Source organism: Patagioenas fasciata, chromosome 1 (genome assembly GCF_037038585.1).
Source record: "Patagioenas fasciata isolate bPatFas1 chromosome 1, bPatFas1.hap1, whole genome shotgun sequence".
Classification (NCBI taxonomy): Eukaryota; Metazoa; Chordata; class Aves; order Columbiformes; family Columbidae; genus Patagioenas; species Patagioenas fasciata.
In genome coordinates, this window is record NC_092520.1 from 64,489,042 (window position 1) to 64,511,517 (window position 22,476).

At 39.2% G+C, this 22,476-nt stretch overlaps 2 protein-coding genes across 9 annotated transcripts in view; one reads left to right on the forward strand and one right to left on the reverse strand.

Annotated features, from left to right (window-relative positions):
- The window catches only part of DCUN1D2 (defective in cullin neddylation 1 domain containing 2), a 29,200-nt gene extending 20,207 nt beyond the window's left edge, over positions 1-8,993 (reverse strand). Inside the window, exons 1-5 of one of the 7 annotated variants that reach the window (XM_071807419.1) lie at positions 8,710-8,993; positions 8,169-8,294; positions 5,956-6,172; positions 2,878-3,046; positions 298-428 (exon numbers count right to left, since the gene is read on the reverse strand). In XM_071807419.1, coding sequence (XP_071663520.1) covers positions 298-428; positions 2,878-3,046; positions 5,956-6,172; positions 8,169-8,294; positions 8,710-8,712 — 646 coding nt within the window. In that variant the 5' untranslated portion in view covers positions 8,713-8,993. Of the gene's footprint in view, positions 1-297; positions 429-2,877; positions 3,047-5,955; positions 6,173-7,178; positions 7,331-8,168; positions 8,295-8,709 lie in introns of those variants that run through there. The other 6 variants (XM_065829599.2, XM_071807448.1, XM_071807434.1 and 3 more) reach the window with 6 other exon arrangements.
- Positions 8,994-9,147: 154 nt separating this feature from the next.
- Positions 9,148-22,476, forward strand: part of TMCO3 (transmembrane and coiled-coil domains 3) — a 35,634-nt gene continuing 22,305 nt past the window's right edge. For both annotated transcript variants that reach the window (XR_011738764.1, XM_071807409.1), the window contains exons 1-5: positions 9,148-9,397; positions 9,629-10,546; positions 12,028-12,570; positions 17,116-17,295; positions 21,009-21,200. Coding sequence is in view for 1 of the 2 variants with exons in the window: in XM_071807409.1 (XP_071663510.1) it covers positions 12,124-12,570; positions 17,116-17,295; positions 21,009-21,200 (819 nt within the window). In the remaining variant the exon portion in view is untranslated. The remainder of the gene's footprint in view (positions 9,398-9,628; positions 10,547-12,027; positions 12,571-17,115; positions 17,296-21,008; positions 21,201-22,476) is intronic.

Here is a 22,476-nt window from a genome sequence, read left to right on the forward strand (position 1 = left end):
CAAAATGGAAATCACAAAGAGCTCACTAGCTCAGCCATTTTTTTTTTTTCAAATCTGACAGGTCTCTAAGAACTACAGGAACTTCTTGTTGATAGAGAATATCAATACTAGCAGAAAACTCCATTAATTTAGCTGTACCAAGCAGACATTAAAGAAGAGATTAATTGAAAGAAGGTAGAAAAGAGGCAAAGTCAGTGAAATAAATCAATAATGAATTTGCTATGCAATTATCAATAAGTATTGGAAGTATTTGGAATTCACTGCCTGTAGATATTTTCTCGACTTTTTTCTACTTACCTAGACCTTTTTGTCCAGGGTTTTTAGCAAAGTTAAAAGTAAACTGATAAAAATCTTTGAACTTTGCCGGATCCTTTAGCTCTTGTTCTAGTCTTGGCAATAGCGCTTTTAGTTTTTCTGTGGTGTCACACCTGTTCAAAAGAGGTTACATTATTTGTAAATATTTAAGATTTCTTTTTACTTTTTTTTTTTTTTTATAATTTTACAGTCTAGTTTTAGAGTAAAATAGAAGTTCAAAACAGAGTATATTTCTGGATAGCATTCTTAAAAATAAACACTTATATGTCTTTACTAAACGATTATAAGTGGAACATTATACACAGCCATCCATTAAGTACACGACTCAAACAGGATTCAGTGGTCTAACTCATTTTCTCAGTCTCTTGATGCGTTTATGAATTCAAACAACAGATGTTATTCTGTTCTTAAAGAACATATAAACCTCATTGCAATCTGCTATCTTTCCGCTTTTATAGCTGTGGTAACACAAGGGTGTGGGTTTTTGCTTCCATCTAGATAGTCATTACTTATTCCCTGCTCTACATATAAGAAGGGCTGCACACTACACTTAAACTTAATATTGGAGGAATTTCCAACAAAATGAACTATTATTCGCAGTCATCCTCTCACCACCACAGAACACTTGTGGATAAAACTTAAGAAAAAAAATGAACCTTTGACAATAACTCAAGGGGTGATAAACTGTTTTAGAGCCTGGCACAGGCAAGCTAAGATACAAACAGGTTACCGAGACTCTAACAGAAACATATCCCTTAATAACACAAGACTGGAGCATTGTTCTGTGAAAGAACTTGAGCTGATCAGGTGCAATTTTTCAACAAAAAGGGTCTCCCTCATGCCATGGAATCAAATGAATATTCAAGATTTATAGCATATCACCAGTATTCTGAATTGTACCCAGAAACTCAGAGTGAGGGAAATAGGTTTCAAAGAAGCAGCTATCATTACAAACATCTTGCATTTGAAAGTTCTCAGTAGCTAAATGTTTGCACTTATTCTAAAGATTCAAGAATAATTTTATTAAAGGATGGATAACCACAGCAAAATGCATAAAATGCAGATTCTGTTTTAGCCATACTACATGGTACAGACAAAAATAAGTACCTTTCTGGCCTCTACCTGGTGACGAAAAGATAAAGAATTCTGCCAACAGTCCTTCTCCAAGAAGAAGAATTGAAACTTGATCTAGTTAACAGGGGCAATGCTAAAAACCACACACACTGCACCTCCAGTACGTAACAAAATCACTCCTAATTCTCCAGAAGCATTACAGCAGTGGCAAGCAGGTATGATCAGATGATGTTCCCAAGAACACAATAATGTGTGTTAAAAAGAAAACAGTCAAAATCCCAGACCTCTGTGGAACTGTATCAGAGACAGTCCTGAGGACATAGGAACCATCTGACAATAATTGCAAAATAAAATCTAAGCCAGAAGCCACAGTTGGTTTAACAAAACCTTTTAAATCAGTTATATCAAATAATGTTGTTAATATAACAGCATGAGCACTTCATTGCTGTCCGTGGTTAGAAAATCATAATTATTCTTACAATCTCTACCCAAAGGGACAAAATGAAGCAGTGCGCTTCAGATGATACCAAATGTTATTTCATCTCAATACCCTTACGTAAAAAGGAAAGCTTAGAAAGAAGCCAATAACCGATGAGGTCAGTAACAACAGACTGCTAGGAGCCCTTGCTCAAGAAAGAACTATTCCATTTGCAAGAAGTTGGTCTACTGTATAAAGGTATTGATAAGGTGCCATTCTGAAGTCAAATGAAATTATTTAGCTACAAAAAATATGCAGAAGTAATAAACTGTAGTTCTCCACCTATCTAATGCAATCTGTTCAAAAAAAATAAAAATCATTTTGACACCTGTTTATATTACTGCATCTCTTCCAAGGGAAAGATATGGTGATAAATGCTTGACTATTGTTAGACAGAGGCAACATAGTTTAACTTCAAAGTCCACTACCCAGAACAGCTCCATAATCCAGGAAGGAAAAAAAAAAAAAATTAATGGTTACATCACAGTGAAACTAAACAGCCTTTTCTATTACCAACACCACCATTTTTATTTCAATTTCCTATAGATATTCTGCACAAATGTAGTATCCAGCATACAAGGCAGTAAGAGAAAACTATGGTTTGTAAAACCCGAAAAAAGAAAAAAGTTGCATTTGGTGGTGATAAGGTGAAGAACTGAAGGTTCTTTCCTGCTTCAACAGTGACTGAACATTTTTTTTTCCTTAATACATCTCTGGTGACTTTGAGTTTTTAGCACAGTCCAACTCAAAACATTTACATAGCCATGTATCTGGTTTGTATGAATTACATTAATAGATCAGTCTGTTTTCCTTGCTGTACAGATAGGAATTATCTTGCTTCACCCTTACTGTGGTCATTGTTAAAGACTTTGTAGTAAAGCACCAACTTAAGGAAGACAGGACACTACAGGCATTTTTGAAGCTTCACACATTTAATTCAATTTAAAATGTTTTAAATGTAAACCAAGCTCAAGCCTTACATTTCAAACTACACAGGAATGGATACTTACCCCAACTCTGTCATACCATCAACAAATTCCTTTTTACTGAATTCACATTGAGTGGCTGCCCTGAACTTCCACGCTACAACCAGAACACTGATACTGGCTGGGTCCAGGCTTAAATCATCACAAAACTGTTGAATCCCATCAATGCCAATTTTATTTTCATCTTGTGGGTCTGCAGTTCAAAATACAGAGAGGAGAATTGTAATTACTTACAAAAAATATTCACAAATAATCATCTGCACAGCTTTCATTTTTTTCATAAGTTTCACAAATGTCTTCACTTGAAATCTAGTTAATTTTAGAAGTACCTTGAAAAGTATCTGTAAATAGATTAAGTCTTCTGCAAACTTACCTATAAACTGGTTTGCAACTTTTTCCTAAATTCATCAGCTAACATCAATGAAACACTTTTGTCTTCTCTCCAATGCTCTATGAAAGATCTGAATTAACTGTGGAGATGCCTGACTACATCTAAAACCAGTAAGGCTGATAAACACATCAAAATGTACAGTATCTTTGTTGGTTAACATGTATTAAGCCTTAAAAGAAAACCAAAACAAAATAACGCAAATAAAAACACACCTACCCAGTGAGCCCACAGACTTTTTCCTGATAGGGATATACGATAATTTACCATATTTGTTTAAAGATCACAACTAACTCAGACATCTTCGGTTTTAAATTTTAAGTCATGGAAACCACCAAAACATCGCTCAAAAAATGCCTTAGCATAACAGTTCTTAACCTAAACAACACAACCTAGGAAACACTATGTTTCAGTAATACTAAGTTTACTACCTTTTTGGATGTCAGGACAACACTTGGTAACTACCTACATGTCCCTGTAACAATTTTGTAACTGTAACAAAATTCTCTCTCTCTTTTTCTTGATAGAAAAATATTTCAGTATTGTAAGTTTGGGCTATGTAGAAAAGTATCCTTCAAGTAAATTTAAGATTAACTCCTTAAACTGGTACGATTTTCATTCATGCTATTTTTTAAGTCCTTATCCGATGAGTTCATTAAAAAAAAAAAAAAAATTAAGTCTAAAGAAAACTCCTATTTTTTTTTTTTTTTTTTTCTAAATGAGGAGGAGGGGTGGTTAAGCCAAGATCTCTTTTCCAGACAATATAGTGGAAGAAACACAGAGAGGAAGTTAATTTAGCAAAGTTTTATATCCATTAAAGAATTACACTCATGGTATAATTCAGTGACCTTTGCACAGGAATGACAAGTAAACATGTCTATTATACTATATGCCAGATCTAATTCTAAGACATGTAAAATACATTTCTTGTGTATTTGGGGAGTAACTGAAGAACTAAAGGCAGAGTGTTAAAAAATTCTGATAGATTTCAACAAAGACTGTTTCATCCTTATCATCACCTTTCACATCATCCAGGTAACTTGGAACAAAAATGAAACCGTTGTTTTGATAGAGCTGCTGGATAAACAGATAAGAAAAGTTACACAGAGCACATAAAATGAAAGAGCTCTCATCTCAGATTTCAAATATGTACATAGTATTCTATAGGCCCTGTAGGACAAAGGAATTCCTTGTTGAGAGGCAAATGATTCAGGTCTAAGCTACAGATGCAAAAAGGAAAGGTGCTTAACCAAGACTTCTATTGTTTTCTCTCAAATCTTGCGAAGGTTTCGTTCAAATTTACAACTTTATTCAAGTGTTGAAGTGCTAGAAGTGCGAAGGTGTGCTGCTAACCAAAACATGGACATAAAGCAGACTAGACTTTCTTTCACAAAAGCCAAGTGGTGCAGTTTGCCTCTGCTAGAAAATGAGGAGTGATAAATAACCTCTGCTATTTTTTTCATTTTAGATATTCTTAGTAGCATTTACAATTTTGTATATATTTTTTGACTCAGCAATCTCTAAGACCGACATACGAGGAACAAGAAAACATATAGATATGTATATATCTTATACATATAGTGAAAAAGAGAAATTTAAAAAGTGATTCTCTGGTTAAGATTTTTTTTCCACATAGGAAATGCTAGTGCTGCTGATTCTTTGTCCCTACACAATTCATTATCATATAATAATGAAACACTGAAAAATGTTTATAGTTCAAATAACACATAATCTAAAGATTAAAAAAAAAGGTGGAAACAATATCCTAAGAAGAGCATGAAGTGTGTACAAAGCATGCCATAAACTGCAATTTAAAAAGTACATAAAATCATAGTTGAATAATTGTTAAGAGTTCATTTTTTAAAACACAAGACATATGGATCTCAGCTGGGGCTGCTAATGGTTGCAGCCCACTCTGCTCTGACAAGTAAAGAACAATGCACACATTCATGTCAGACAGCCACATTTCAGAAAGCAGTTACCTGAATTGTGTACATTCATATATTTACATGACTATATTTTTCTTTTATTTTTTGTTCTTTTTTTAACAGTGGTGTAAAATAAAAAACAATGGAAAAGAAACAACTCTGCCTTCAATCCACTCTCCTGCAGTTTTCCCTCCAAGTCTCTCTGAACAAGCACATCACTTTTGCTGGAATACACCATCAAAAAGAATAGAATAAGGCTGGACTAGTTTTTTAAGTTTTCTTATTTGACTGTTTTGTCAGACTCCTAGCTGTAACGTTATCTGAAACATTTTTATTGTAATGCATAGAAACACAACTATAATTGCACAAAATTAACTCCTCCAAATATTAGCATAAGAATCATGTATTATTTTGCCATACAAAGTGCATTCTACATATATTTAATAGCAGCCACTGCCAATAAATCAAATAAGATGTGTAATAAGCTTTGCTCTCCTTTCTATCATATGTAGCTGATGCTATTTCCCCACGATAGGTTTAATTTCCTACTGTGAATTTACTTTAAACTCAACAGAAATACATACAGAAATTGTGTTCTGAGCATTAAGACCACCTAAAACCTTTTTCATTCTTATCTCACTATTGTAAAAAAGAGTGAGAATCGAAAGCTGGCGATCTTGCCTTGGAAGTCCTTAAGAATGGCAGAGGGAAAAGCAGAAATACCACCCAAACAAAATAATTAGGAAAACAACAACAAAATACACACAACAAAAACCCAAGCCTTACCTTTGTATCGATTATACAGTTGTTCTAATTTCTTCCTGTCTACTGAATTTTTCATGGATTCTTTGTAGTACAAGTCTGGATTCTGGAAGTAGTTGTCTGTTGCCACTTCTAGTTTCCACTCATTCTGCATCAAGCAGTATATAGCAGTCCTTTCACCAGCCTGGGTAAATGCCATAAACTGGCGGACCTTGTCCTTCTGAGACGATTTAAGTTTATGCTTTGGGATGCAAAAGAAGCAGGAAAGGCAATGAAGCTGATCCAGAAGTTTGTTTCAGCATTCTACTACTAACACCTATCTTTAAAAGGTTTTAGTTTTCTTGTTGATGACAACTTTCACTTCAGAATTACAGGAAGACAAAGCCTCGTTCTTCTGCAGTTAAAAAGACAGCATTTTCTTTTGCAAATTGAAATGACAGCATTTATATATACATTTTTAGCAGCACATATTCTAGCAGTAATAGATTTGTATTTCTGCTTTATTGCTCACAGATGCTTAAGTTTTTCTGTTCTGCAACAGCAGTAAACACAAGTTTTATCATGTAACAATATGGTTATCTTCTGAAAAATATGCCTAGTGGTTACACAAGCAAGAATTACAAAGGCACAACTTATTCTCAGATTCTGTACAAGTCCTTCATACACACAGAAAAACTGCTTAGCAGTTTTTGTAATATTTTCCAAGCAACAAAGAACACCACAGTTCAATCATTTAAAGTGAAATCTGTTGAAAAAGGCAGAAGCTTTTATCACATTTTTGTTAGAAACCATCGCCAGCAGAAGACATAGGACAAAAAGAAAACAGATAAAGTAGACATCAGAGATTTGCTGAATGTTACGAGACTATAAAGTTGCTGTAAATGTCATCTAAAACTTAAACTCTGAAAAAGATGTTTATACTATTAACATGTTAAACAGCAAAACTGCCTATTACAGTGGCATAGAGGAACCAGTAAGATGTTCCTCTTCATGGCAGTTAATTGCAGTAACCATATCTACACAACATCCCTAAACTTGTGGAAACCCCAGGATGCTGGAACAGGGATTTGATAGGGATCAAATTTGCTATTAACATAGGTCAACATTATTCTTTATGTGAAACTGGAAGGAGACAGCTTAAATCAAACTCTGCTTTTTATTATATTCTGACAACTTTCCAATTTTGTTAAATCACACTCTAACACATCATGCTCTCTGCGCTGAGAAATTTGTCTTAAGTTCCTTACATCAGGTATAACAGCAAATTTACTGGTCTCTTAAAATATCAGGGGGAAAAACTGAATCGTGATTCAGTGAGCAGTAAACATAGGACCATCTTTCAGTTTACTTGTTATCTCTTGCACGCATATGGATGGTGACATCTTGACTGCAGATGGTCCTGAGACGAGAAATACATCATGTAAACAAGATAAGGACCTTGGTCTTTCCTACAAGATTTTTCAATTTTATATAAGAAGAAACATGCCAAGTTTATTTTTATGCAAGAAGAAACATGTAAAGTTGGAAAAGAGCTGCAAAAATAACTCTAACTTATTTTGACAAGAAAATACACAATAATCCTTTGACTGCAAGCTCTGTGTACCTCCCCCCACAGTTTTCATTAAGGTCTAACTATGAGAGTCTCTCTGCACTAAAATCTCCCTCAGTTACATAAACTTATTTTCAGCAACAAACTTAGTGACGACCGCTTCACAACAGAGGCCTCTGACAACACTTCCAAAGTAAAAACCGTGTGTTCTTATATGTCTACTTATGTCAGGCATTTCAGGATTTTTTTTTAATAGGTTCAAAATGAAACACCGAGTTATTTGAAGAAATCAGAGATAAGAAACGCATTCGACTATGCAATCTACTACTCTGCCGTGGAGTGTAGTTTCAATGTCTTGCATAGCAGACAGTGGTACCGATACACTCCACTGAGCAGGGGGGAAGGTCTGGCGGCCGCGTTTCTAGTGGGACTTCTCGCTAAAGGAACCCAGACAAGGAGCTGTACTTCGCATCAAGACACGACTGAGTCACATTTTTGGAGTCCTCTCTAAAATCTTAATGACATCCCATCGCAAATCCCGAGGAAGCGCAGAAGCTGCAAAACGCGCGGGCTGCGGCGGCCCCGTGTGAGCCCCTTCTCGGACACCGCGGCCGCTGCCAGCGCCGCCCGTCCCGCCGTCTCCTCCCTCCCCTGCGCACCCTCCCCGGGAACGGAATTTGCACCGCACCTTTCCCGCTGCCGCCGCTGCACCTGCCGCGTCCCGGGGCGGAGATGGGGGGGAAGCCGGCGAGATGGACCCTCCCGTGGTGGAAGGCGGGGCGGCGGGAGCGAAGGACACGGGCCTCCCGACAACCTGCCCCGCCGGCCCAAAGCCCAAAAAAGGGAAAGGTACGCGCCGCGCCGGCTGCCGGCGCTCGAAATACCCGCGGCGCCGCCTGCCCCGCCCGGCCCCCGTCCTCCTCCCCCCCCCCGGCTCCCGCCCCCGGTGACCTTCCCCGCTCCCGGCCCCGGCGGGAGGGCAACTCCGCACGGTGTGTGTCCCCCGCTCCGTGCGCGCCCGGCCACTCGTCCCTCCTCACCCCCAGTCCCCCCGGCTGGCGCCGTCCCCCTGGGTAGGGGAGCGGGAGTCAAGCGGCGGGAAAACACGGGGGTATGTGTGGGGAGTGCTCGGCTCACTGGTCCAGTTAGTTGAGGGTTGTTGGGTGCTGTTTGGGGTTCCCCCCGCTCCCCAGTTTCTCTGCCTCCCCGCCCCCGCTCCAACAACCTACCATGTTATCACCGGCGCTTTGACCAACTTCACCGCCCGGCACCGCCTCCCGCGCAGGCGCGCACCGGCCCGCCTTGGCCGCCTATCGCCGGCCGCGCTCCAGGGACAAGGCGCAAAGGCGGAGCGCGGGGTCGAGGTTCGCGCCCGCCGCGCCGGCAGAGTCCGCGGCCCTCCCTGCACCGCAGCCCTCCCGGCACCGCCGGCCGCGGGGAGAGGCGGTGTCCAGGGGGCCCGGGAGCGCCAGAGCGGGGACTACGCCTCCCGGCGTGCGCCGCGCCGGAGAGGGCCGGAGAAGGTGGGGGCGGGAAATGGGCGGAGGGAAGAGTCCACTGTTACGTTTCCCATCCCACGCCGCGAGGAGGCGCTCGGACTACAGCTCCCGTCCGACTCTGCGCTTAAAGGTGCCGCACGGCCGCGCGGTGACCGGCGCAGGGTGAGCGGGGCGGCCGTTGCGCGGGCGGGAGAGGCCGTTACCAAGGACAGGGCTCCGCGGCGCCTCCCGTCAGCGGCCGCCGTCCCTTTATCCCGGTGCTCGACGCGTCGCCGTCCCGGCCTTGTTGCGCTCCCCTGGCCGCTGCCGGCCTCTCTCCCTTCCTCAGGTGAACGGGGGGGAGGGAGGAAGCAGCGCCTGGAGCCGGCCGCTGTCTCCGTCTCCTTCCCCTGGGCGGCCGGCCGGGCGCCGTTCTGAGGTGGGCGCTGGGCGGTTGCTGGCGGGGGAGTGGGGATCGTGTGGTGGCGACGGATTTGGACCTGCGGCCGTGGGGCCGCAAAGTTGAGTTACCGCTGCGGGGAGCGCCGGCCGGGTGGGCTGCGGGGCGGCCGCCTCCATCCCTCCGCCGCCATGAGGGGGCGGGAAGGGGCTGGTCGGTCCTGATCTTCCTCCGTTCTCCCTTTTCTTTCCCACTCCTGCCCTTCCCCAGGGAGAGGTACCGGCAGGCGCCGCCCGGAAGTCGGCCCGTGAGAAGAGGAGAGGCGGCGACGCCGGGAGCCGCTCTCCGCCTGCCGTCGCTCTCAGGTGGGTGCGTGGCGGGGCAGAGGCGCCCCTGCCTCGGCTGCCGTGCGGGGCCCGGGACGGAGCTCGGGTTGAGAAAATCGGTGGGTGGTGGCGAACTGGCAGGTATGGGAGGACTCACAAAGCGTTTTGGAAGAGAGGATCAGGGCTCGTATTGACGGCAGGGTCTAATACTAGCCGGATGAAATCCGGTACTGCCGTATCGTGTTCAGGAAGGGAAAAATCGGGAAGATGAGCTGCAATCCATCAGAAAATAAACGATGCTTAAAAAGGACTCCAAAGCACAGGAGTTCCCTCTGATTTGATAATTACTGGTGCGTGGAGAGGAGTGTATTTTGGTTTTTGTTTTGTTGTTTTCTGTGGTGTTTTTTTTTTTTTTAACTTGCACTCTGAAAGACATTTATTTTTATATGTGAGGTCATTATTCCTTTAAGAGCTTTTGAGCACTACCCCAGGTGATGCTTTTCCAAATAGTGTTTGTTGGCCAAGCAAAAAGCGTGTTACTGAAACAAAAGTGTACTGTGCCTGAACCACGGTGGTAGGTTTACACAGTGCAGCAATGGGCAAGCTTGCTAGTATAAATCTTTGCTCAGAATTTAGTTAATGTGGTTTGATATGCTGTGTAAGATGTGCAGTAGTGTTTTACTCACCTCTCTGCAAATGGAAGCTTGAATATTCACGAGGCATTTTCTTCCCCTTCTTTCTTGCAGGAATGGGTTGTAATGCATTCAGCAAAATCTCTCCCCCAAACATGTTAAACAGGAAGAGTATTACTTTGTATACACGAAGAAATATTTCCTTAAATATCACTGCAGAATTTTGTCAGGTGGTGAGGATTGTTACTTTTTCCTGTTTTTATTAAAAACAGTAATCCTTTCAAAGTTGTAAAATATTTCAACTTAATTATTTTATTGACATTAGAGTGATGTAGACATACTTCTGCTTCCTCAATTACACTTTCAGTGCTTCATTTTGAATGTTTTAGCTCTTTATGTTGTTAAATCCTAGCCCATAGTCACCTATTGATACCTAAATACTTAGGCTTGTATTTCATGCATTGAAAAGAAATAAACCAACCCACAGACAGGTTTTCTCAGTTCTCTCTGAAACGGAGATGGGAGGGAATTTTGAAAACCCAGGTAACATGTGGCTGTGCTTGCCATCTTCCCTTTCAATATGTTGATAATAGCTAGCTTGGATACTTGCGATTACAGCTGCTACTGCATTATAGGGAAGGAAGATTCCTTCTTAGGCAGGCTGCTTCCAGATGAATATGTCCATATGGTGGTTCTTGATTAAGGCTCTTGGCCCAGAGATCAAGATTGCAGTTAAAGTTTTAGGCAAATACCTGCTCTGTTGATCTACTAACACATGGTATGTGTTGTGCATTTTTAGAATGCCATGCTTCAGTGATGAATGTATGTTTTGTACACGCATTTAGATTTGTGGTGTGCATGGTTTTCTGTGTGTTTGTTTTAAAGAAAATATAACTTGGTTATTTTACAATAATGTCAGTATTTTCCTGTAGGATCTGGGGGAGGGAAATTGGTTCTTATTTTTGAAGTTATATCCTGGTTGTTGTTAAAAGCAAATATAGCAGTGTAAATATAGATCTTCAAATAGCTTCTGAGAAATGAAGTTATGAATGAATTGATTTTACTTTTAGTGTTCTTATGATACTTTTAAAATCGTGAGGGTCAATAACTAGCTTTGAAGTGAAATGCCTCAAGGCCATGTAGCCTGTAAGGTGAATGTCTTTGATCCAAACTAGTAGTGCTCAGAAGTCCAGGAAGTTTTGCTGTAGTTACTGTAGAAATGTTTCTTTCACAGGAACGATTTATAACATGATCTGTTTCATTACACTTTTTTTCCTTATGTTTTGTATAGTTGAGTGTGTTAATGCTTCTGGGGCTGTATAAGTAACAAATGACAATGATGCATTTCTTTTTAGGATAGGTTTGAAAAAATACAAAAGACTTACAGGTAAGAAGGATGAGTTCTGTTGCTAAGTTGAAGTACAGCCCATGGATGGCTTTTCTCTCATCTAAGAGGTGCAGATGACTACCATGTGATATGACTAAACTTTCCATTCAGTGTTTTTAAAACAAGATGATCTTTAGGGGAAAACAAAAATCTGTCAGTAACCTTCAGCTGTTTCTTGGTTTGACAGCTGTTTACTGAGGGAGACCATATACATTCTCTTGAAGATCACAATGTAGGATGCAGTCTTAGGTTTGTTTTCTACATTTGTTTGATATAATGGCCCAACATTATCATGTTTGATAACTGATTGGTACTCTTTTGCAGCATGGTGTATGTACTGGAGATGCAGAAACCATGTAGCAGAAAGCTTTAAGTAGTTGTGGATTATCAGTTTCTCCCAACAGCAATAAAAAGTGAAGAATGAAGGTGACTGGATTTATTTCCCTATGGACGTTGGTTTCACTGCCTTGTGACCACTTAGCAAATCCTGCAGAACATGAAGATGTAGTAAAGCATGCAATAAAGCTGCACCGTGGGAAAGGAGCTGTTATCACTCAGAGAAAGCAGTGGGTGTTGGAGAGCTGCAGAAAACTCTCTGGTCTTCTTCGCCAAAAGAATGTTGTTCTCAACAAACTAAAAAGTGCTATAAGAGCAGTTGAGAAGGATGCAGGACTGTCAGATGAAGAGAAACTTTTCCAGGTGCATACCTTTGAAATTTTCCAAAAGGAGCTAAATGAAAGTGAAAACTCAGTCTTTCAAGCCATCCACGGCCTCCAGAGAGCTCTACAGGGTGATTACAAAGATGTTGTAAATATGAAAGAAAGCAGTAGACAGAGACTGGAAGCCTTGAGAGAAGCTGCAATTAAGGTTAGTTCCCCCATGTTTACTACCAAAGTATTAATATTCTACTTGGTTTTAAATTTATTATGGCATGGTTTCAGTCTGTTTTAATAAAAAAGGGGATCTCCATAAAACTTGCAATGTTTACTGTTTAAGATGGATTTTGAATGAAGTATTTGTTCTCATTAGTAAAATTATAAGTAATTCTGCTGTAGAGCTTAAAACTTACTAGTAGTTAATAATTCTTATTGCAAAGCATAATCATAAGACCTATGGCAAATAATTTAAAGGGGAAGGAATACAAGAAGTGAGCCAGCGCACAAAGCACAGTTGCACTAGACAAGCCAGTGGGATTATCAGAGTGGAAATAATGCCATAAATTGGCAAAGTACTAACTGTTATTTTTTTTCCATTTTAAATGAGCATTGCTCAACCAAACTATACAATTTAAACAGAATGACTTCTTGCATTTAATTTCTGTATTTGTATAGATGCGGGTAAAATGAACGTGCAAAATATGAGATGACTAGATTTTTAATCTCAGTACAACACTCCTAGCCTAAGAAGTGGTGATTTGAAAAATAATGCTTCCAAGAAAGAGGTGGCTGAGATAACTTTACCAAGAAAAGCATAGATGAGTAACAGTTGAGCACGAGTACTTCATGGAAAGTTTGAGTTCCCATGCCACTGCAGGGCTGTTAGAGTGTGCACAATTTGCCAGTGTCTACTGGACTTGGTAGTGCTCAGACTGTGTGCTGAGCCTCCCATTGAGAGAAAATGTAACGTAATTGATTTGGTATTTAAATTCCTCTCTTTTATTTTTTGCTCTACCCCTCAATTACTGAAGGAATATACTAGGAATTTTATTTATTTTCAGTCTTCTAAAAGAAGAGGCAGCCCTTGCATAAGGCAGTAAGAGAAGGAAAAAAAATGCAATTGGGATACAGCATCTGAGCTGGGAGAATCTCTAAAGGGCATTTGTGCGAGAGGTGTGCAGGTCTCATCAGGTGAAGATGGCAAGAGGTTCTCTTTAAGAAAGATGTGTGGTGAATTGTGGCAATAGAAGTTAGGATGCAGACTTTGAGAGACCGAAGTGGTCTCTTTGATGAAAACAAAAACTGGATTACAAAAAATTTGGATAGGGAGTAGCTTGGATCTATGTGTTTTCCAATGAAGTGCTCAATGTGACTTCCATATTGGCGCTTAATGGTAGTTCCAGCCTCTGCTGCATAGAAATGGTAGTAACTGTCATGAAAATTACTTTTTTCTTCTCTTCTCAGAGCTCTTAAAATAGCAGCAGTGAAGCTGTCCAGAATCTTCTTTTTTCATTTGCCTGATTCTTGGCAATGTTACTGTAAAATACTGAAGCAATCTAATCCTTGAAGCTGAGAAGTGTGCTGCTTTTCTTATAAAAGGAGGCCTGTGTGTATGATGATGTATTTTAGATATGTATTCCATCGAAACTTAAGTTCTGCAGAGGTGGATTGTGTAAGCTTTTTTTGTGTTATCGTATCAAGGTATTTACTTGAACAAGCAATCTTTTACACCCTTCCTTCTTCTGTCATGGACATAATTATTTAAACAGAATATTTGTTGTTCTAACCTTACAATGGTTATATAAATTGAGACAATACATAGTGGGGAAATGCATGCCAAAAAGATGAAAATTACGTGAGATGATACTTTTTGTTTTTTTCACTTGTTCTTACTTCAGAAGACAAACATTGGGCCAGTTTTGTTGCAGTTTCATTTTACTGTAACAAGTAATTTTTTGATGTTACTCATAAGACATCCTTTCAATTTTTCAACAGTGATTGAATGGAAGATGCAAATTACTGTAGAGGGTGTTGGACTCTTCATTTTATTTCTGTTGCACTGAAGTATTTGGAAGTCTTTAATATTGGGATATGTATGTGTCTGATGCATTTCTTGCTTGTTCTGCTGCTAGGAAAAGGTGTAGCGGAACCATTCATGGTGGGGTGGAGGAAGGAAGAAGCACTGAAGATAGCTTCTGCCTTCCCTTGCTCCATGGACATGTGTATAGGTTCAGGGAAATGCAACAACATCTTATGTACTTCTTACCAGCTTCTAATTTTTTGGGTGCTTACCACTCAGCCAAAAATGGTAAGAATACCTCGCAAAGAGTGCAAAGATGCATCCTTCACTGAATGTGCTTTTTTCATCCGAGATTAAACAGTAGAGAGCAACAGCAACACTGTGTGGTTAACCAGCATTGCCCCAAAGTCTTACTTAATTTTACTTCATTTTGCTCATGTTTTTCTAGGTATTCCAGTCTCTTGTTTAGTGCACAATCCTTGACTGTATTACCTTACTTTAAAGACTGATTCATATGTACCTTGTGATCAGATGTCTCTAATCCCAGTGTGAGCTGTGGAACAGCATTTGTACTGTGATGCACCTCTGCTTAACATGTAGCAGGCTGTTTGAGATGGCTTGTCCTTTTCATGGACACCATTCTCTGTGATTGTCTCATCCTACTGCTGTGACACTTGTCTGCAAGTGAGAACAGAGATGCTATTTTAATAGACTACAAAAGCTTTTGTCTTCGTTAATTAAAGGAACTTACAGTTAAGCTGAGATTTTTTCAAAGCTCTTCTGCCTTACTATTCAGAGATAGAACTTATTGAAAATTAGAGCCTTATTTATTTAACTGCAGTTTACCTCTAACTGTTCAGCCAGTTTGTCTCAGCTGGCAGAAAGGACTGATTAGCTCCCTCCACGCAAAGCCTGTTCTGTTTTTGAGGGGAAAGAATGTAACCCTTTTCAATTCCATCTCATGTTCTAAGTTGTTGCTGATTGAGTAAAGAATCTGCAGCTCATCCGGGGACTGTTTTTTTTACATCTTTCAAGCAATGTCTACTAGCGGAGAACAAAAATTGGAAATGTTTTTGCTTGGGGCTGTATGAGAGTGACTGTGTCTTTTGCTTATGTGTTGCATAAGAACTAAAGCAGTTGACATTGGGCCAAGCACATTAATAGTTAGATTTTTCCGAACTCCAGTTATTTTGGGAACTGGGTAATTTTCATCATGCTGGTGTAACTGCTGTTACTCTAAACAACATCAGACAAGAGCCAGCAATTCTGTTGTTTCATCATGACCAGAAGTATTCATCTGATTGTCAGGTTTTTAAAAGGGTTAAGCCACAACTACAGGCTGTACTGAACATACTTTTTTCTTGGCATCAAGGAATTGATTCAATTATATGCATCTTCTTGCAGGTTTCAAAGGAAAAACATCCATCCACAAATATGTGGAGGAGGGGACACTCCAGTTATTTAAGCATAGGAGTTTAGAGCCATTTTAGATGCCTAAGGGAGACCTACATTCTAACTGAGTATGGCAGGACATCTAACGTGGAGACAAACTTGAGTTTTCAGGGAATTCAGTTTGACCTAGAGACTGCTTGTATTTTTTGCCTGGTCTTTTTTTTTTTTTTTCCTTTCGCAATAACATTGGCTCTCTTAAAGAACAGATGTAGAGTGTTTCTCATCTAAATATTCTCAGCATCCTGAATCTAACTGAGAGGAAGAAACCTGCCATTGTCTATGTTTCTTCATTCATAGTTGTTCTCTCTCTCTCAACCAGTGCATTTTAAAATACTGTAGTCATGTAAAGTGAAGTATCGTATCTTTTTTTTTTTCATAAAGTCCTCAAAAAATACTTTGTGTATTGATAGAGTATAATGTTTGGTTATTGTCTTGGTTACCATGTATAAGGGGTAATATTACGTCCAGACTTGATCAGTAAATAAAACTTTTTTTCTTTCTCTTTTTGCACCTGAAACATCATAACTTTATCAGGGAAGCTTCTGAAATATTTTTACACCATATCAAACCACATCAGCATTTTTTCTTAATTCTGAAGCCTAGAAATGGTTTTAAGAAGTCATTAGTGGAAGTTTATAAGAGATTCAAGCTGTAAAGATGGACAAAGTCAAGTATTGTACTTCTAATAGGGAAAATACTTCTTGGGAAACATGAGCAGGAACCTCAGCTAGAGTACTTGACTGCTCATCTGTACTTTCTCTCAACTGCTTTTATTTTTTTGTAGCTGTTTCCACAGTTATTGTAATTTTTTAAAACTGTAAACAGACCTCTTCCCATGTTTATAAAATGGCTTATAAAAGTAAGATTCATTGTGTTTTCCTTCCAATTTGTTTATTGTAGCCAGTAAAGCTATGCTTTAAAGTTTATTATGTTTCCCTTCTAAAGCACTGAGTTCTAAACTTGGCTCTGAAATGTTTCTTAGAGTTCCTCAAAGTCATTCCTTTCTTGTATTTTCTGGATTGTAACCTTGGGGCAACTCTACTGTTTAATGCGTTTGAAAAGGCAATTGGTGCATATTTTGTTTGTTGCTTTTCTTGCCTGCTTCCACCAATAAAAATTGATACAAGAGAAAGCAGTCTTCAAATACCGTTATAAAGTCTACATTGCTTTTGCAATTCCACTTAAGATATTTTGTGTCAAAAGAAGTGTACGTTTATGTCAAATGTTTTCCTGCTCTAAGCCAGGCCAGCACTTTTAAAATTGATGTCTTGTAAAATTCAACAGGAAGAAATGGAATATGTTGAACTCTTAGCAGCAGAAAAACATCAGGTTGAAGCCCTTAAGAATATGCAGCATCAAAACAAAAGCCTGTCAATCCTTGATGAAATTCTAGAAGATGTCAGGAAGGCAGCTGATAGATTGGAAGAGGAAATAGAAGAGCATGCCTTTGATGACAACAAATCTGTAAGTGATGCTTTAGACTCAATATTTTCATTGGTATGCATTTATTTTTGTAGTTGATACTTGCAGCATAGGCATTTCTCTTGTGTTAAATAGTTGTTAGGATTTTAGTGACTATTAAAAAATAAAAAGAAGATAAAAAAGCAACAACAAACCAAACAAAACCAAATACTTTTGGCTCTACGTTTTGTTTTACTTCCCTTTAAAAACAAGAAAGTAGTGATTGAATGATTGCTTGTTAGGACTGAGCAAACAGGAATAATTACTCCTTTTTACTAGTGATTTCTGCAGTTTTGATTTGAAGGTCCTTCCTGCAGGTGCCACTTTGACAGTGACAAGTGTGGTGCATCTCACTGACACAGCCCATGAGAGTTATGACATCTCAGTTGTTTGTGGCAGGGAGGGATGACTGTGATATTTATTATTTAGACTTTGCAGGATATCAAGTTGCTATGTGAAGTGTAGTCTCTGCCTTTTTTTTTTTCCCCTTCATTTTGTTGAGAAAGTTATGGGAGAACAAGAATTCCCGCAGTTAGTTTTCACAGTCTGGGAAAATATACTTTTTCAAGGTAAGGGCTTGAAATGTGTCTGTGGTGTTGCTTTCCTCCACTTTTGACTTCCTCTGCTTTTCATACTTTGGCCTATTTGCATTGTTCATTGTTTCCATAGTGCATGATGGACAGTGTCCCTCAGGTAAGTCTCTGTGTATTTGGAGCTGGGAGTCCATCAGTTTATTCTAGTGTTCCATTGTGCCGTCCTGGGAGACTGACTCTCTAAATTGGTCCTGTTTACATAAACACAGGTTGCCATTTTATTTGGCTTTTACTCTTGAAAGGTTTTGTTGTTGATTTGCAGGTTGATTTCTGATGCAAGCATAGTTCTTGAATTCTGCTGATGAGGAAAAGCAGTTGTTCTATACTAGAGAACCAGGCCATTTTTTGATAGTTATGCTCAGCTGAGAGAAAGTGGAAGTAGTTTTTTATTTTGTATCTACCAGGTCGCAGCAGTTGTACCTAGGGGGAATCCTTCCTAGCAGGACCAACAGCTGGAAGGGGTGAGCTAGCTGGAGTGCCCTCTTCTGTCTTGCTGGGGTATAACGGCACGTTTGAAAGAGACCAGGCATTAGGTTTCTTCTCCAACACCCGTTCCTTGGCAAAATGCCAACATATCCTTCTTCGTCGGTGTCTCTCTTTGGTTTTCTGCTTGTTTCTCTATTAATGAAAGAAAAGGAATAATGAAATGCAACCTTGAGGACTATTTGCATCTCTGTCTTGGCAAGAAACATCTAACATGTTTTCTTCTAAGGTGGAACACTGCGATGTTAGAACAAAGAAGCTCTAATAGAATCATCAGTAATCTGATAAAGATATAAAAGCTTTTATTAGAACATAATTGAATTGAGAAGCGTAGTGGGTAAAAAAAAAATCTAAGCTAACCCACTTGATGGAAGACAAGAATATTTGCACATCATATTCTGTTATGTACAGCCTGTTTTCAGGAACTTCTGTTTCAAGAAATAAAATCCTGAAAATAACTATTCTCTCTTGTTATGTCCTCCAAGTTATTAATATTTAAAGGTTCATCTCAGCTTGTGCCATCTACTCTTGCTCTTCTATCATAGCCTGTCTCTTGTCAGTTCCATCTTTTGTAAAAGTAAAAATGCACCATAATGTCCACACAATGTATGATTTTTATATATATTAGACATAAAAAACCACCCAGACTGTTTTTTGTAATTGTCTTAATCTTATAGACATCTTCCATTTTTTCCTAGTATTGTTTCTGACCTAGACTGTGAACTCCACTAGATGAGAAAGGTACTTATGCAATTGCATTGTTTTTATATGACCTCTGATACATTTTTAGTTTTGATGCAGAGAAGTTTGGTTAGATTCCAGCCACAAAAACTACCAAGTGCATAGGAACATATAACAAACTCTATATGAACTTGAAGTTCCAGAAATTCAAAGTATATACTTCATTGCTGATGTATTCCGTAAGATAATTTTACTTAGTGAACACTATTGCTGATGTCATAACACTAAATTCCCAAGAAGATACTGATGTTGGCTTATTATTAGCATTTTGTTTTTTAGTTAGAATAATAGTCATCTGCAAGATAGGGACACTGCACGGAACAGTGTCCCAATGTGCAAATCAGCGTAAAGTATGTTTTAAATGCAGAACCAACATTTAATAGTAAGCTCCGAGATCTGTTTTGGTATCCCTGGAGTAGCAGTGAGGTTGTGGGAGAGGTCAGGAGCAAAGATGACAGAAAACCAGTAGGACTGGGCACTTATTGTGTAATCTGATTAGAAACAGTTTTTCATATTTGCGGACTGTAGGAAAGCCTTTCTTCTTTGCTCCAACGCTGTGAGAATAGTTTGCATGTATGTGGCATGCAGCAGCTCCTGATTTCTCTGAAAACATGAAAGTGTGGTTTGGTCTCTTAGACTTAGCAATGGACACTTCATTCTGGAATGCAAAATAGCCTGGCAAGTGGAGAGCTAGGGGAAGTAAAGGCAAAACACATATTAAAAAAAAAAAAAAAAAAGTTTTGGGCAAAAAAGGGTGAAAAGACAACTTTGATAATATCTAAAAATAAAATGGTAATCAGCCTCTCACTCCAACAGCTAAAAATGCTGACATTTGAAGCAGCTATTTTATGCTTCTAAATAAATCTGAAAACTTCATAATTTGCTTCGAATTTCTTTTTTTCCCCCTCTGATTCTTAGTGACTTCCAGTTCTTTAGAGGCCTATCATATTGCAATAAGAGTTTTTCTGTAATTATACACATACGCAAATGTAAGGAGTAGAAGAAAAGGATAAAAATTGCAGGTGAAATATTGAAAATGCAATATTTATCTGAACAATTTGGGAAAATGTGCTGAGGAATCAGCAAAGAAAAATAGGAGTCTGTGTTATAGATGGTTTATGTGAACGCATTTCTGCATTAAATTGGGAGGTTTTTGGAGGCAAAATACAGCAATCCAGAAAAGTTGAATATTTTGTAGTCAGTCATTGTGATAGCAATAGCCTACTCTCTTTACTGGAGTCTAAAAGAATTAACAACCTTAACTGTTTCTGAATATTGGTAAAATCTATATTATTTACAATACAGTGACTTTTGAAATCGTCCTAGGGTCTTCCTTACAAGCACTGATGACAGAGCTAGGTAGAAACAGTTCTTACCCTCTCTCCTTTGAATTTACAGGACAGGGACATTTTCTTGAGTTGGAATGCAGTCATTATTTCAGATTTTTGTGAACCGAATACCACTTTGCAATCTCTAATTGTTTTTGTTCAATGGAATAAAACGTTACATTTCAGCCTGACCTTTTGTGTTTTAAATATGATGAAGCTTATTACAAAAAACAAACAAAAAACAGATTAGATGGAATTGAAAATACTGAATTGGAATTCTACATCTTTGAAGCCCTGTCTCTATTTTTTGGTTGTACAACTTGGCCGAAGAGGTCTGAAAAATCCCTAATTTTTAAAATGTAAAGCAAATTACAACCTTTTCAGTTATGGACATCAAGTTTGATAGACAGACTGAAAGACTTCTCTAAGAAGAAACTGCAGTGTATTTTTCAGCGTCAACAAATTCTGCAGCAACTTTAAGCACAAGTAATAGTATTGTATGCTTCATTGACCCCTTTTTTTGTTTTTGTGTTATTTGCTGCCTTTTTTTTTTTTTTTTTTTTTTTAACAGGTGAGAGGTGTTAACTTTGAAGCTGTTTTGAGGGTGGAAGAAGATGAAGACAACTCCAAAAGAAATGCTTCAAAAAGAGAAGTAGAGGATGACTTAGGTCTTAGTATGCTTATTGATTCCCAGAACAATCAGTATATCCTTACCAAGCCCAGAGATTCAACCATTCCTCGTGCTGATCATCATTTCATAAAGGTAATAATTTTAGAGACGTTCTTGTCATTCATTTTGATAATATTTAGTCCCACTAGTCTGCATGCCAGTACTGCTTGATTGGATTGAATGTAATTTCAGCATCTGTCCCTCTAAAGTTACGCCAGCATTCACGATTCCCCCATCTACTGGTGATCAGGCCAGTCTGTTCCCTGCTCCTAGTATAGTCTGCACAAGACTGATGATGATGCTGCATGGGTCCTCTCTGGTTTTATTGTATATAACTTGTTGCACCTTTGAGGCAGCACTTCTTCTTTTGGACTGCACAGTGTTAAAACAAGCTGCTGCTGTGCCTGAGAAACCACTTGCATGTTGTCACTAGAGAGAATTCGCCATGTTTATGTCTTGTGATGAAAAAAGGGATGCTGGAATGCAGCGATGAGGAACGACACATTCTGGGATGCAGACAAAGACACACGAGCAGAGGTCACGTTCAGGAGGGAGCGCAGAGCCAGGCAGAACAGAGCTGAGCCAGGCTGAGGCCCTCTTTGTTAACCATTCACAATTTATAGGTTTACAGGTAGGGCCTGGACTAAGAGGTTAGGTAGGATGTTTTTTCATTAATTGTTATTTCAAACACACCACACTCATGTTGTGTCTGTTTCAGTCATGTTCCCACTCCTTCACAGACTAGGCCCAATAACATTCACAAGTCACATGTACCTGGGGGCAGTTTTCTGGCCCGAGATACCATTCTCATGAGCCTGGGCTATCACTCCTTACAATTATGATAAACATACTTCAGTACAACCTGTCCAAGGCCCTTTATATTTTGACTAATTGCTGTGATTTTATTTATGTTAGTGTTACTTCTTCTTTAACTGTCTGGATGGTCATGTTAGTATTGATCTTCCTTTATCATCCAGGTGGCTGGAACCGCATGTCTTGCTATTCCCACACTGGAAAATACATAGACATGTTTTTTAATTGTATTTCTTCTTCAGGAAGAATAACTGCATTGAGATTTAAAAACAGACAAACAAACAGAACCCCAAAAGACACAAAACCAGAATGGATCTGTTTCAGCATTTTGTGATAATGCAAAGTGTCATTTCCCCCACAATTGCCCAGGAAACTGTCTACTTCCTATAATGTACTGAAAATATTTAATAAACTGATCAAAAGTCCACAAAGATACCAATTACTTACCTCATCTGCTTCATCTGCAAAACTGCAGTGCTTACCCCTACAACAAAGTGTTCAGTTTAATTTACCGAAGTTGTGTTTTCTTTTCACAGGCAGTATTCTACTTTTAATT